The following is a 14,431-nucleotide window of genomic DNA, read 5'->3' on the forward strand; positions in this document are numbered from 1 at the left end:
AATCATGCTCTTAATCTACCCCCACCCATATTATTTAATCAAATTCGTTTTTTTCGTTGCCGATCCATGACTCACTACTTTAGCCATATATATAACCACAGTTTTGGTCACTAGAATGCCTATTTTATTTATCTGTCTCAGTCATGCCTTTTGTATATATTCCACTGATTAATAGCTGCTACAACTTAACAAACAAACATCATATCCAAATTATACCTCTTCTTCGCTCACACTTCCTTCAGATTCAAATATCAGATACTGTTAAAATTGCTTTTCTATCTTTGGGTTCAACTACAAATTAACACATTCCTTGGTTTTTTATTTTTATCATGTCGTTCTTGAATTGTTCAAATGTGGTTCTTCAGAGTTCAGAAACTTAACTCAAATCAGAGGATATGTACTGTACATTGATCATATATGATGGATCTTCGATCGCATGAAAATGAACACTACAAACGGTGAAAAGTGAAAAGTGTTCTTGTTCTTAAAAGAGTGACGAGAGGTCATCAGATAGCGAGTGTGCCTCCTTCCATTATCTGGTTATCATCGGATGCATCAGACGCTTGTGGCTTAGTCTTACTCGTCGTCCTCGAGAATCCATACCCCAAAGAGCTTCCACTTGTTTCACATAGCTGCCATTCCCGTTTATATGCAATTTAAAACCAATCAGACCAAAACGACGGATGAGTTTGATCTAAGATTGAAACGCACCTCTGTTAGCTCAGACAGGTGACGGGTTCTGAACTCGTTGATCGTATTTGCTATTTCTGATGTCGGTAATTTGGCCTGACAAAGGTTTTAACCCACCAAAATGATCACACATTCTCTGTTTATACAACTAATTATGTTTTACCTGAGCAAGAACAGCGGCTGCCAGCTGTAGACTTGGCTCCAGAGTCTCCGGTACAACCTACAAGTTGTTTTTTGTGATTGAGGTATTTTAGTGTACGACCAAGAAAGCCTATGTCTTATCTCGTGGAAAGTGGAGGGATTTGTGAACATTACAGCAGTAGCACCAGCTTTTTCAAGATTAAGACCATGAACAACGTCGTGTGCGCGGACAAAGGTCTTCACATTGGGGTAGTACTTGCTCAGAGCCCACACACATCTGTAATTTGCTCCTGGTGCGTCTAAAGCAACCACAGCAGCACATGCTCTCTCTGCTCCAATTTTGTGGAGAACCTGTTTGTTAGTACAAGTAAAGTTACGTTCAAATGCTGGTTTAACTCTTTCATGATGCATCTTCTTTTTCTTTTCGTACCTCTCTACTACCAGCGTCTCCAAAATAAACAGGAAGATCCATGGAGCGTCCGACCGTCACTCTATCACTGTAAATCAAATATGAGGTTTCAGGTAACCGCAGAATACGACAATTTTCTATTTGTTGCTTCGAAAATACAATGATATAAATAAGCGAAGTTATGCTACCTGCTGACATCGAGGGCGACGAATGGGATAAGTCTTTCTGAGAGAAGCTGAGCAATTATCTGCAAGTTACAAAATAGACAATGGCTAAGAAGTTAGAAACTCCCAGATACCCTGTGACTCAGACCATCTTAAAAGATGTTCTCGTCTAAAGAGCATAAACTAAGTTCTAAACCTGACCAACTCGTCCAAATCCGCAAATAATTATGTGATCCTGCAAATCATCCGTCTGCAAAATAAAACCAAAGAGAGATTAGACATGAGACATCCTTGTCATGATTTCCTGAACCAAAGAATGTGTGAGTTTCAAACACTAATTCAAGTGTTACCATTATTGACTGACAAGAGTCCTACCTCACTTTCAACCGGTAATAAACTTCTAACATCATGCAACTCAAACCGGGATGCAATTAACTGCCCACCAGCAGCTAACCAAGGTGTGATAGCCATTGAGATTCCCACCACAAGAAACAGTAACGAAGACAGCTGAGGAGACATTATACCCTGGAAACCCCACAGGTGAGAGGTCTTTATGTTTTCAAGAAGCATTGCTTATATAACAAAAAAGACATCATGCTAATAACAAACCTGATTGACAGCTTCTCCGAAAGCAACAAATGCAAACTCTCCGCCTGGGGCAAGAAGAAGTCCGGCTCTAATTGCAGATATGATTGAAATGCCAAACAGTTTCCCCATGATTACGACTAATAAAGTTTTGCCCACTATCAAGAGTCCCAAAGTCCCAATTACGACAGGAAAGTTAGAGAGAAGAAGTTTCGGATCAATAGACATGCCAACCTGAAATTAGTTAACTCTTTTGTGATCAAATATGTTTACAGTTGAAAGGAACATTAGAAGCTTACTCAAACAGAAACAATACTTCCTTTCACCATCAATAGTCTCCTGGTTCTTTTCAGAAAGGATCAATATATGGATAAAGTCATTTCAAAACTCATAAATTACCGTCATGAAGAAAAGTCCCAGTAGAAGACCACGATAAGGAGCAATATCTGATTCCACTTGCAAGGAAAATTCTGTCTCCGCAAGGAGTAGACCAGCCAAAAACGCTCCTAATGCCATGGAGAGTCCAGCCTGAATTATATAAACGAAAAAACTTAGCAGAAGAGAAAGAATGGCATAGAGGAGTAAATGCAAATGCCAAGTACCAAAAAGATGAAGGGCATACCCTAGCTGTCAGTAAACTAGTGCCAAGGATAACAAGAAGTGTGTTGGCAGAGAATATTTCAGCATTTCGGTTTTCTGCAATTTGCTTATAGATTGGCCGAAGAAGCTGTGTGTCACAAGAGTGTCAATGCCTTAGATTATAACACAGCAAACTTTCATGGAAAGTTCATGAACAAACAATGTTATGTTATTTTGATATCAGAGACTCACAAGACGGCCACCAGCAATTATGGCAGTAATAGCAACTGCTGCTTTGACTGCAGCAAGTCCAAGCGCTTCAGCAATTGCTTGAAACCCAATCTGAGAAGAACAGTTGAAAATTTAGCATTTTATCACTGAGACTTTTTAACAGATAGCCATACTTTTCTTCTTAAGAGGAGCAGCAATTAAACTGTCAAAACTCTTACTTTGATTACTGCCAACACATGGCGTTATTGAACACAAAAGTAAACAGTACAGAAGGAAAAAGGAAGCCTAGAGATGAACTTACCCCTCCTTTGGATGAATTAGGTGAAATAAGCGGGATGAGGATCAGTAAAACAACTACAGCTAGATCCTGTTGAAAAATATAACAAAGTGATGAGAAACTCCCAGCAGAGAAGGATTTAGGAACTCTGTTCTGAACCGACCTGGAAAAGCAAGACGGAAAATGTAGCTCGTCCATGTCTAGATGTGCTCTCACCCCGTTCTTGTAGAACCTGAAAACCAAGTACAGTGTTTTTGTTTCTTTCCATTAATATCTCTATCTGGAATTCTGAATACAACCAAAAATGTCACCTGAAGGACAACAGCAGTGGAGGACAGTGCCAGGCCGTTTCCGATAACTATTGCTGCTGGACCAGCCTGACCAGCAACATAATGGGCAATCAATCCAACTACTGCTGCTGTCACCAGAACCTAGAATACAACAATAGAAATGTAGATTATAGAACTTGGATCAATTATGTGGAATAAGATATGGGGATCTTCAGATAATCAAATTACCTGAGCGGAGCCTAATCCAAAAACATACTTCTTCATGGAACTCAGTCTTTCAACAGATAGCTGTCAAATCAAAAGAAAACAGCTTTTTGAGCTCTTCTACGGAACACAGATCAAAAGCAAAAGCACAGCATTCACATATATCAGTGAGTACCTCAAGGCCAATGTTGAAAAGCAAGAAAACGACTCCAAATTCTGCAATGGCCTTAGTTGCATGCACATTACGGATTATCGAAATACCATAAGGACCAATCAGAATTCCAGCTGCCAAATACCCAAGAACAGGGCTGCCTGTTGTCAAGACAGCACATTAATCTTTATGCAACAGATTGCGAGACTATATATGTTTTTGACTGATGAGAAAATGGAAATTGTAGGAGTTTGAGGGATAGGGATGTATTGGAGAAATAACAAGAGAGAATCCTACTATTTACCTCCAGGAATTTTCTGAAATAGAGGCACAAATATGACGCTTGCCAGCAGTAAGAACAAAAAATCAAGAAGCGAAGCTTCTTCCTCATTGACCTAATCATTGCAGAAGTTTCAGCCTGCAATCCATACAATTTGCGTGGGTCTACGAAAAAGAACAAGGAAGGATTATTCATACCTCCTGGTGAGGGATCATCTCAAGCAATTTCTTAATTCTCTTTGGAAGTTTCTGCACTTGCCGGATCAACGTCTCCTTGTTGGAAGAGCCATCTTCTGTACTAGTGCTGACAACATCTGGTTGTTGAAGCAGCTGACTGTTCCCGCCAACTCCATTGGAATATAATGTCAATCTGGAACGAACAAGAAGGTAATAATCAGCTAAAAGACATCATTTAAGTACGAAAATGATGAAAACAAAGAGTAGATTTTGAAACTGACCCTGCCCCGAGAAGTGCAAATCCAAGAACTAGCTTGGGCCATTGTTGTTTGGCAGAATTAACCAGACTCGCAAACACTGTCGTGGTCCCATCTGAACTGGAAGAGAAGAAAGATGCAGAAAAGAAACGAGAGGATTTATTAAACGATGCCTTGGGTGCAATAAGAGAAGAACCCTCTTTTGGTAGATCTTTCTGCGTTTCTTGTTTTTTGGTCTGAACAGCAATCTTTAACTTTTCAGAATCTGATTCCACCACTTTAGAAGAAGAGTCTACACTTGGCTTCCCATTCTCATTATCGCTAGGTTGAGTCAGTTTTTGAGCCTCCTGACCAACTTTATCAGGCACACGATCAGCTGTGTTCAGCACCGCTGAGATATCTTCATGTATCAGTGATTCTCTTTCAACCTGATGGCTAGCATCTTCGGTATTACTTGAGAGTACCACCTCCTCCTGGAGAGTTGTTTCTTCATCCGAGAGTTGGCCCTGGGTTTCTTCTGGGGTCGGCGGGATGGAGAGAGACTTCTCAGCTCTCTGCAAAGCAATCTCTGCATCATTAACGCGTTGAGTAGCCTCAAGTTCAAAAGCAACAGCTTGTTCAGCCAATTTCATGATATTAGCGACGTCCTCTTCTGCTTTCAAGGCATTAATCTGTATAGTCTCAGCAAAGTCATTCAACTTGTCGACCTCCTTCTGCAGCTCGTCTTTCTTGTTCTGCAAAGAAGTCAGTTGGGCCCCACAATTTGCTAAATTCACTTGGCATTCTCGTATGTCATCCTTAGCAGCTAAAAGTGCTTCTTCTTTTTCCTCAGCACTGTCTTTTTTCTCAGTCTCCTGAGAGGATTCTGGAACACCATTACTTCCAGCTGCTTCTTCAAGTGACTCCAGAACAACCCGAAGCCTTGCTTCAGCGAGAGATAAGGCCATGGTAGCGTTTTGAACAGCTTCTTTGGCAAGAGATTCCTCATCAACCGTAACTCGCATGACATCAAGAGTTTTGTTAACCTCATGCCAAGCGCTAGTGGCTTCGTCCTTGAGAGCGATGGCAGTTTCAGAAATCCGCTGAGCCTTTTCCTCGAACATGGTACTGTTGAGCCTAGCAACTTCCAAATCTTTGATAGCCTTGTGAAGTAAGTCCCTGAGTTCCTCCAAACTATCAGATTCGCTTTCATCTTTTTCTTCACTTTGATCATTAGTTTCCGCATTACCAAGGGAATCATTACCTTGACAGCTTGTCCTAAATCGAAAGGGGATACGCGCAAGTATTGATTTTGTAGAATGCAAGTAAAATCTTCCAGTCATAGTCAATGTAGCACTTGGAGATACATTTCTCCTCGATCGATTACCAAACTGAAACCTGTTGCTGATTCCTTTGGGACACAGTTTCGAACTAATGAGCCGATTAGACAAGCAGAAACTGGGACGCTGAATACTAAACGCAGATTCCATGTCGAGTCAACTTAAAAGTAGTCTTGTTGCCTTACCCACTGTGAAGTGAAGCAAATCCAAAAAATAAACGAGAATCAGAAGAATCCGCGGAATAATGAGATATGAAATCTGCGGATGAGACTTTAAGCGCACATCGAGAGAGAAGGAGACTCACAAACCATGCGAAATGGTGGACGTAGAGAGTTTAGCGAGCTCAAGACTACTCCAAGTGGTAGTACTGACTTCTTCTGATATTTAAAATCCTCAGAGCCGCCGTCGTGAACAGAATTTTTTCCCCCGTCTCTTCAAATTCTCCGGTCAAAGTTTCTCTCTCTCTCTCCTCCTCGCCAACCAGAAATGGTAAGGTTTTTATTTTCCCGTAGATTTACGAAAACAGCCCTCCTCATATTATACATAAAATAATTAATAAATATTTTTGTGTGATTCATATCGTCCAGTCCAATAAACCAGCCAGCTGGTTTGATTTGGATAACGTTTTTAACTTAACCCAACAGATATTCTTTCACATGTACACTTTCTTTCACTTCTAGAGTTTCGTTTCATACTGATACTACGTACATCAAAATCATCTCCAATGCAATGTTGGAACTGTTTTTTGGACAAATGGCTATGGCCAATATTCCGGTAAATTTTTCGAGCAATTTGATTGTCGAAATGACCGGATTGTGGACTCGTAGGATTCATTGTTATGAGCACTATGGTATAGTGTAATCATATATCAAAAACGAAGTTCGTTTGAATGAGAAATGAAAGTCTAAAATAGATTATTTGTAAAATATCTATATTAGAATTGTGAGGTAAGAAACCTCTTGTGTTTAAAATGGAGAAGTTATAACAAAGTTATAAAAAAACTTTATAGACACTTTGGTGTATTATAAAAAGAGATATTTGGGCTGGATCAAGTTTTGGAATTAATCAAATAAGATTAATCTTGTTAGCCCAAATTCATTTGCTAATTATTTAAATAAATAATACAAGCATATTATCTTTTGGTGTAGAGAATGATTCTCACGTTTTTGACCAAGGCTCTTCATTACTACTTGACTAAATCTTTGACCAATGTCAAGTTGATTTTGTGAATTTATTTTCGTAACATATGAAAATCAATCACCTCTTAATAGTCATTATGAAGGAATCAAAAACCACCATCTCCATTTAGTGCTCGCAGTAGCACACGTTAGACTTTATATTCTATATAAAGGTCATGCTCTTCTCATTCTCAAAATACACATCCAATACAAACAAAACCACTTTCTCCTATTTCTTTTTTGTTTTGTGTCTGAGAGTATAACATAGAAATAAGTTCGACAGGCTTTGGTTCTCAAGTGCTGTGAGACTGAAGATATAGGCAGTTGTATCCTGGGATTCTTAAACGTATCAAACCGGCACACTACGGGCGTTTAAAGGATTAAGGAAAGAGATCTAATCTCGACTCTGCTTCAACCTAGTTCTTTTTCAACTTTGGTATTATATTATTATATTTTTTATTCATGTTATTTGTAAATTTTTTGCTTTACATATCAAATTTGCCTATCTAGTAAATTTGGTGCCTACAGTCTTAATCCTTTAAAATTTTTCATATTGCCTTGTTGCACTAATGAAATATTTGATTGTGAAGCAATTACATTTAACGGTGCCGTGGAGAAAGCTCAACGCTTTGGATATGCTTTGATTTAACAACTCTGTTTTGCAGGACATGAGCGTTTTGCATATTATATTCTTAATATTATTTTCTGCAGAATCTGATTCGTTTATTGTTCTCCGCTCGTGATTCTAATGTTTTAGTTAATTTGCTCATGCATTCGTTCTGTTACCGTGTTGATTTATTACGTCTGCTGCTGTTATTTCAAACAAATTTTCATTAGATAATAGTTCATCTATAGAAAATGATTTGGTTGGTAATCGTTTAGTTGACTTGTTCAATAGTTCATATTGTTTAGGTTTATTGGTTAAGCAGATTTGTTAGATTCATTATTTTCCTTGCACGAACTTTTTAGTGTCGTCTGCGGGATTATATAATTTTTTTTTTCCTTCCTATTTACCTTCAATCTTTATTTTGGTTAAGGTTTTTTGGAAAGAAGAAAAAAAAAAAAAAAAAAAACAGAAATCGATTTGTTCTTTAATTAAATTAAAACTGCATCGGTTTAGAATCATGGTTTGATTAATAATAGGGAATTTCTTACCGTTCTTGTCGAATTGATGTATACGGTTTATTTGAATTTATAATCGAATCTGTTGACCTGCTGCTACTCGTTAAAATATGGAAATATGATTTGTCTATTCAATTGTTTTTAACGTTAGTGAGCTTGATTAGTTTGACTAGTAAATTTGTTTCAATCCGGTTGATAATTGCTAGATTCTTTTTAATATTTTTTATAACGTTTTCTATTTATTAGAAAGAATATTGGTAAACGTTAATGTCGCTTGATTCTCGTAACTGATTATGTTTTAATATTGTCTTTGCATTTACCGGATAGTACCGTTTCAGTTTTAATACTGATCTACTATTAATATATTTATTCTCATAATTTATATATTGCAACTGAACTTCTATTTATTGGTTTTAAAATTAGTATATTAATTCATTTTGTTTTTGTAAACAGATTTGAATTCAATATGACTAACGACAACCAAACTTCGATCGATGGGCAACACAAAAGTGCGATCGATGCTGCAACCGTTGGTGGTGGAAATGGTTCAAGTGAGTCGATGCTCCAAACTCAGTTTGGAAGTGGTCTTCCACATGGAAACCAATCAGTACCTGGCGCTGCAAGCGTAGGACTGTTGCCCGAAAAGTTCGGTGGGAATGGGTTCAAAACTTGGCATCAAAAGATGCAATTCTTTTTGACCAATTTGAATTTGGATAAGTGTCTCAAAGAAGATCCACCCATTCTTCCATCTGGAAACACAGATCCCATGGTTTTTGCCAGTGTGGATTCGTGGAACCATTCGGACTTTGTGTGCAAAGGTTGGATTTTAAGCCGCTTGATTGACCCGCTGTACGCTGTATACTGTGAGGTGAAAACTTCCAAGCAGCTTTGGACTGCTTTGGCAAAGAAATACAAGTCCGAGGATGCTGGCTGTCAGAAATATGCTACGGCAAAATTTCACAACTTCAAAATGGTGGATTCAAAACCCATCATGGAACAAGTTGAAGCCTTCCAATTGATTACGCATGAGATAGCGGCTGAAGGGATGTCGATTTGTGAAATTTTCACGGTCAATTCCTTCATTGAGAAGCTCCCTCCTAGTTGGTTGGACTTCAAGAACTATCTCACACATAAGCGTAAGGCAATTTCCCTCGAGGACTTGATTGTCAAGCTGCGAGTTGAATCCAGAAACCGTGAAGCCGATGCTGTTCTCATTCGCAAGAATGATGTAAACTTGGCTGAGCACAAGAATAAGGGGAAAGGAAAAGTTCCTCCAAAAAGCACCACAAGCTTTAAGAAGCCAATGGAACATGTGAAGTTCACTGGAACTTGTCGCAAGTGTGGCAAGGTGGGCCATAAAGCTCATGTTTGCCGGAGCAAGGCTGGTCCAAGCTATGACAAGGGGAAGTCTCAAGCTAATTTGACTGAAGATGACATGTGTGCTGTGGTCACTGAAGTCAACAATGTTGAGGACAACCCAAGAACTTGGTGGTATGACACAGGTGCCACCATTCATGTGTGCATTGATAAGGACATGTTTTCCACTTATCAAAAATGCAATGGTGAGGAGCGACTCTTAATGGGTAACACTGGCTCGTCCAAGATTGAAGGCAAAGGTGAAGTGAAGCTTCAGATGACCTCAGGAAAAGAGATAACTCTTAAGAATGTGAAGCATGTACCAGATATGCGGAAGAATCTGATTTCCGGTTCACTTTTGAGCAAAGCTGGATTTGCTATAACCTTTGATTCTGATAAGGTTGTACTCAAGAAACATGGGGTTTACTTGGGAAAGGGGTTTGTTCAAGGTGGACTTGTCAAAATGTGTGTTAAGACAGTCCTACCTTAAAATATGTAAGGGATGTTTTTCATTTGTTTTTCCATTTCAATTCAATAAAGAATAATGCAGTTTTTTCTTATTTGATTGAATTTTTTCTACAATTGTTTGTTCATGGAAAAACATTGTGTATGAAAAAAAAAAAAAAAAAACAAATGTATAAAGAAAAAGAAAAACCCCCATCGACCTCTCTTGGAGAGAAAACGAACATTTTGAATTAAATCACTATATTTGTGTGCTTTAAAATATGTTCAAAATATGAGACTTGGAAAATATAATTTCTAAGTTAATTCAGAAAATGTGGGGGTGAGTAAATCTTACCACACAAGTAATTCAGTTAAATAAATACTGAAAAGCTATAACTATAGTATTAAGTTATGTACTTAAAAGTTATGGGCTGCTTCCAACAATTGATCTCGACTAATATCAAGAGATTATGTTCACTATGATGACAACCTAGGATCCTTTTATTATAGGTGTGTCATGAGATCAAATTGTTATATCATCAAAAGGAATGGGTCGCCTGTGAATTAAGATGAGGTTTCGCGGTAACTCTACCTAACTGACTGGAGATCCCAAGAAATAGGTTCAAGGAGACAACTAAGTGAAACTAAGTCTGCCCAAAGCACTGCAAGACTTCGGTCTATACCCAGTTCCTATGATGATTAAACAGTGCTACATGTAAGGAATACAGGATAAGCATTAGCTTTTAATGATTCGTGTCCATTGTTTTGAAATATGAATGGAGTAGTACATGATACTCCTCTAAACAAAACTAATGGCAAATCACCTTGTGAGTGTGAAATGGGGCCGTTTCTAGGAGAATGAAGGAAAGGCTATATTCTCCAAGTTCACTCATGATTACCAGGACTGTTCACGGCCAAAATGAACACAATAGAGAACCTAATCTATGAAAAAATGAAGCTGTGTTTTGGCTATTGTCTAGGTTTACACCAAAGCCCGGGAGGTTCAAGACATCATGGCCACCTCCTGGCCGAGTAAATCCGATAGTTATTAACAATGACTGGTTCAAGGCTGAAAAATTGCTACCAACTCATCATGCAGTGGATTTTTTGTTTATACTCTCAAAAGTTGTTTTTATCGAGTCTTTTTGAGTCTTGTCGAGTCTTGTCTAGGTAGTCAAGTCTGTAAGTCTATCGAGTCGTCTAGTGTCTAGAGTCATTTCTATTCATGTGGGGGATTGTTGGAACTGTTTTTTGGACAAATGGCTATGGCCAATATTCCGGTAAATTTTTCGAGCAATTTGATTGTCGAAATGACCGGATTGTGGAATCGTAGGATTCATTGTTATGAGCACTATGGTATAGTGTAATCATATATCAAAAACGAAGTTCGTTTGAATGAGAAATGAAAGTCTAAAATAGATTATTTGTAAAATATCTATATTAGAATTGTGAGGTAAGAAACCTCTTGTGTTTAAAATGGAGAAGTTATAACAAAGTTATAAAAAAACTTTATAGACACTTTGGTGTATTATAAAAAGAGATATTTGGGCTGGATCAAGTTTTGGAATTAATCAAATAAGATTAATCTTGTTAGCCCAAATTCATTTGCTAATTATTTAAATAAATAATACAAGCATATTATCTCTTGGTGTAGAGAATGATTCTCACGTTTTTGACCAAGGCTCTTCATTACTACTTGACTAAATCTTTGACCAATGTCAAGTTGATTTTGTGAATTTATTTTCGTAACATATGAAAATCAATCACCTCTTAATAGTCATTATGAAGGAATCAAAAACCACCATCTCCATTTAGTGCTCGCAGTAGCACACGTTAGACTTTATATTCTATATAAAGGTCATGCTCTTCTCATTCTCAAAATACACATCCAATACAAACAAAACCACTTTCTCCTATTTCTTTTTTTGTTTTGTGTCTGAGAGTATAACATAGAAATAAGTTCGACAGGCTTTGGTTCTCAAGTGCTGTGAGACTGAAGATATAGGCAGTTGTATCCTGGGATTCTTAAACGTATCAAACCGGCACACTACGGGCGTTTAAAGGATTAAGGAAAGAGATCTAATCTCGACTCTGCTTCAACCTAGTTCTTTTTCAACTTTGGTATTATATTATTATATTTTTTATTCATGTTATTTGTAAATTTTTTGCTTTACATATCAAATTTGCCTATCTAGTAAATTTGGTGCCTACATGCAATACAAATGACAAAGACTGAATGCACGTATGGATATTATTACGAGTCAGCAAATCATTGAAAAACATGAATCCTGAGCGTTCAAGATTACGAAATGATACTTCCAAGTGTAGACTACGAATCTCCAATACACACCAGCATCAGCAAGCATGTCATAATCACATTCACACAGTGGAAAATGGAATTTTGTTTTCTTCGTGCGTAACAATAATAAGATAATGTAAATCAGAAAACAAAAATAATAACAATGTCGTCTTCAATTCATATGGAAACAACTCATTACAAATGATATCAAATCTTTCGCTGCAACATTCATTCAGATCACTCACAACTCACTGGCCGGGCTATATTTCTTCAAGACTGTGAAACGCCGTTCTCTTCCTTTGCTTCGACGGCGACCTCTTCGGTTGGCTCCGGAGGAAGAGAGTTGCCTGAGGCTGTGCGACGGTGGTTGGCTGCTTGGAGGACGTGAGCATAGTTGCCTTTCTCGAGGAAGAGCTGGTTAAAGTGATGCCGGCAATAGAGGACGCCGTCTAGGGAGGCGTATGAGGAGTGAGTCAGCGTGCAGCCACCGTGAGCACACCTGAAACATGTCTTGTGGAAGCATTCTCCTTCCATTTGCACCTTTTTTTTTATATAAAGTCACGTGTGAATTAACCCAACATTAATTCCAGCCGAAGCTGATTAAACTGTATATTATTTATTCATCAAGCCATAGTGCCAAACACACAAGCAAACCTTTTCAAGAGGGTAAACAGTTTTCTCACAAGCAGCACACTTGTCTTGTGTTCCACAGAAGATGGATGATATCTTGCTTGGAGTCTTTGTCTGTATTAATGTTTGATACGTATAACCCCATTTGGTCAATTTAAAGAGATGAAAATGAATTAACTATTACGCTAAGTATATAGAGAAACGAGATCTGGAGAAAGATAATTAATTAACGTACATGCTCCGGCTTCTCAGTCTTTCCTGAGAAAATAAAATGAGCAAGTGTTCAATCGTGATGAGTCTTTTTTTTTTAAACACTAATCGTGATGAGTCTATAAAAGCAGAAAGATGAGAGAAAATATGAATATAATAAATATGAATTTATTAACCTGGTTGGAAATTTTTGCTGAAATTGCCAGATTCCTTGAAGAGTTGGTCAAAATGAGTCTTGCAGTACAAGACTCCGTCCATGGATGAATAGTTGCTCATCTGCCATATGCATCATCAACAGTTTATCATACAATGAGTATTGTTTCTACGATATGTAATTTACTAATAGACCATGGCAGTGTGGCAATTGCATAGTCATATATATAGAAGATCTAACACACAAAATCTAGCAAAAAATAGGAATTGAATCTTGTAAGTGAATCATATTAATATACCACAAGGGTGCCTTTGCAATGGGTGCATTTGAAGCAAGACTTGTGGTAAGGCATTCCTTCAATTGACAACATGTCCATTACATAGACTGTCTTATCGCAAACATTGCATTTGTCAGTTGTTCCTGTGAAAGACATTTTTATTTTGTTTTCTCTCTTTTTTTCTTTCTTTCTTTTTTCCGGGTTGTTTTTGTTTGTTTGTTGTTTCCTCCTCTCCAAGATCCTAAATGAATAAAACCAAGAGATCGTCTGAGGAAGCAATTAAAGAAGGAATCCCCAAGAAAAAGAAATCAAGGATTTTATTCGTTACCTCAGACAAAGGAGGAACCAGCGAAATTTCTGTCTTCTCTTATACGAAACGTTATTGCAATTGTGAGGTTGTAACGTAACAAACTTTCTGTCTTTGTTTCTGCAAAATGATATGAGATAAAATTGGGTGGCAAAAGTGATTGGAGTTGAGAAATTGAAGGGATTGTGGTTTCTGACAATTTCAACCCATCGAGGATGTTACTTTAAGCCAGCCAACTGTCTCTGAGTTGGTGCAACCCATGTCAGATCTTTTAAATAAACCTACAAAAGGAATATAACAACCTAACATTATACAAACCTATAATGTTTTTTTGTCAATAACATATGCTTTAGTACGCTTTTGTATGCGTAAGATATATCCAGTTGTAAATGTACAGAAGAAAGTGAAGCAGCACTAAGTCGATTTCTTCAATAGCAATATAGTGTATTACAAGTCTCATTTGCATAAACATGATTGCCACACACAATTATTGATTTGAGTAAGAAAGTCTGATTATTAAAGTAAAAAAAGGAAGGCAGTCTTATAACTTGTTGACACAAGACGAGATCTGAGATTGTCTTTCCGTGTCCATCAATTCTTTTCTGGAAAAGTTGATACCCCAGTCGTCTAAATACATTGTCCGTACCACAACGTTCAAAGAATGATGAATGCCTTTAACATCACATGATCTCTACTAACAC

The 14,431-nt window shown here is 37.7% G+C and overlaps 2 protein-coding genes across 3 annotated transcripts; both read right to left on the bottom strand.

Annotated features, from left to right (window-relative positions):
- Window positions 1-367: 367 nt before the first annotated feature.
- LOC106370840 (K(+) efflux antiporter 1, chloroplastic-like) lies at window positions 368-6,294 on the bottom strand. Of its 2 annotated transcripts, none has more exons than XM_048743290.1 (21): window positions 6,058-6,294; window positions 4,459-5,941; window positions 4,199-4,370; window positions 4,026-4,116; window positions 3,746-3,882; window positions 3,595-3,654; window positions 3,388-3,507; window positions 3,240-3,308; window positions 3,101-3,166; window positions 2,821-2,910; window positions 2,612-2,716; window positions 2,389-2,517; window positions 2,014-2,223; window positions 1,780-1,929; window positions 1,601-1,654; window positions 1,429-1,487; window positions 1,262-1,328; window positions 1,006-1,182; window positions 854-910; window positions 712-786; window positions 368-632 (listed from the first exon to the last, which is right to left on the bottom strand). In XM_048743290.1, the coding sequence occupies exons 2-21, from the start codon at window positions 5,901-5,903 to the stop codon at window positions 507-509; spliced, it is 3,459 nt and encodes a 1,152-aa protein (XP_048599247.1). In that variant the 5' UTR covers window positions 5,904-5,941; window positions 6,058-6,294; the 3' UTR covers window positions 368-506. The 2 variants fall into 2 exon arrangements, with proteins under 2 accessions (XP_048599247.1, XP_048599248.1); XM_048743291.1 differs by having other exon boundaries at window positions 6,062-6,287.
- A 5,946-nt stretch (window positions 6,295-12,240) lies between these two features.
- Window positions 12,241-13,965, bottom strand: LOC106370058 (LIM domain-containing protein PLIM2b). The gene is made up of 6 exons (XM_013810131.3): window positions 13,752-13,965; window positions 13,445-13,664; window positions 13,169-13,268; window positions 13,018-13,040; window positions 12,807-12,896; window positions 12,241-12,692 (listed from the first exon to the last, which is right to left on the bottom strand). The coding sequence occupies exons 2-6, from the start codon at window positions 13,577-13,579 to the stop codon at window positions 12,423-12,425; spliced, it is 618 nt and encodes a 205-aa protein (XP_013665585.1). The 5' UTR covers window positions 13,580-13,664; window positions 13,752-13,965; the 3' UTR covers window positions 12,241-12,422.
- Between the last annotated feature and the right edge of the window lie 466 nt (window positions 13,966-14,431).

Source organism: Brassica napus, chromosome A10, assembly GCF_020379485.1.
Source record: "Brassica napus cultivar Da-Ae chromosome A10, Da-Ae, whole genome shotgun sequence".
Taxonomy (NCBI): Eukaryota; Viridiplantae; Streptophyta; class Magnoliopsida; order Brassicales; family Brassicaceae; genus Brassica; species Brassica napus.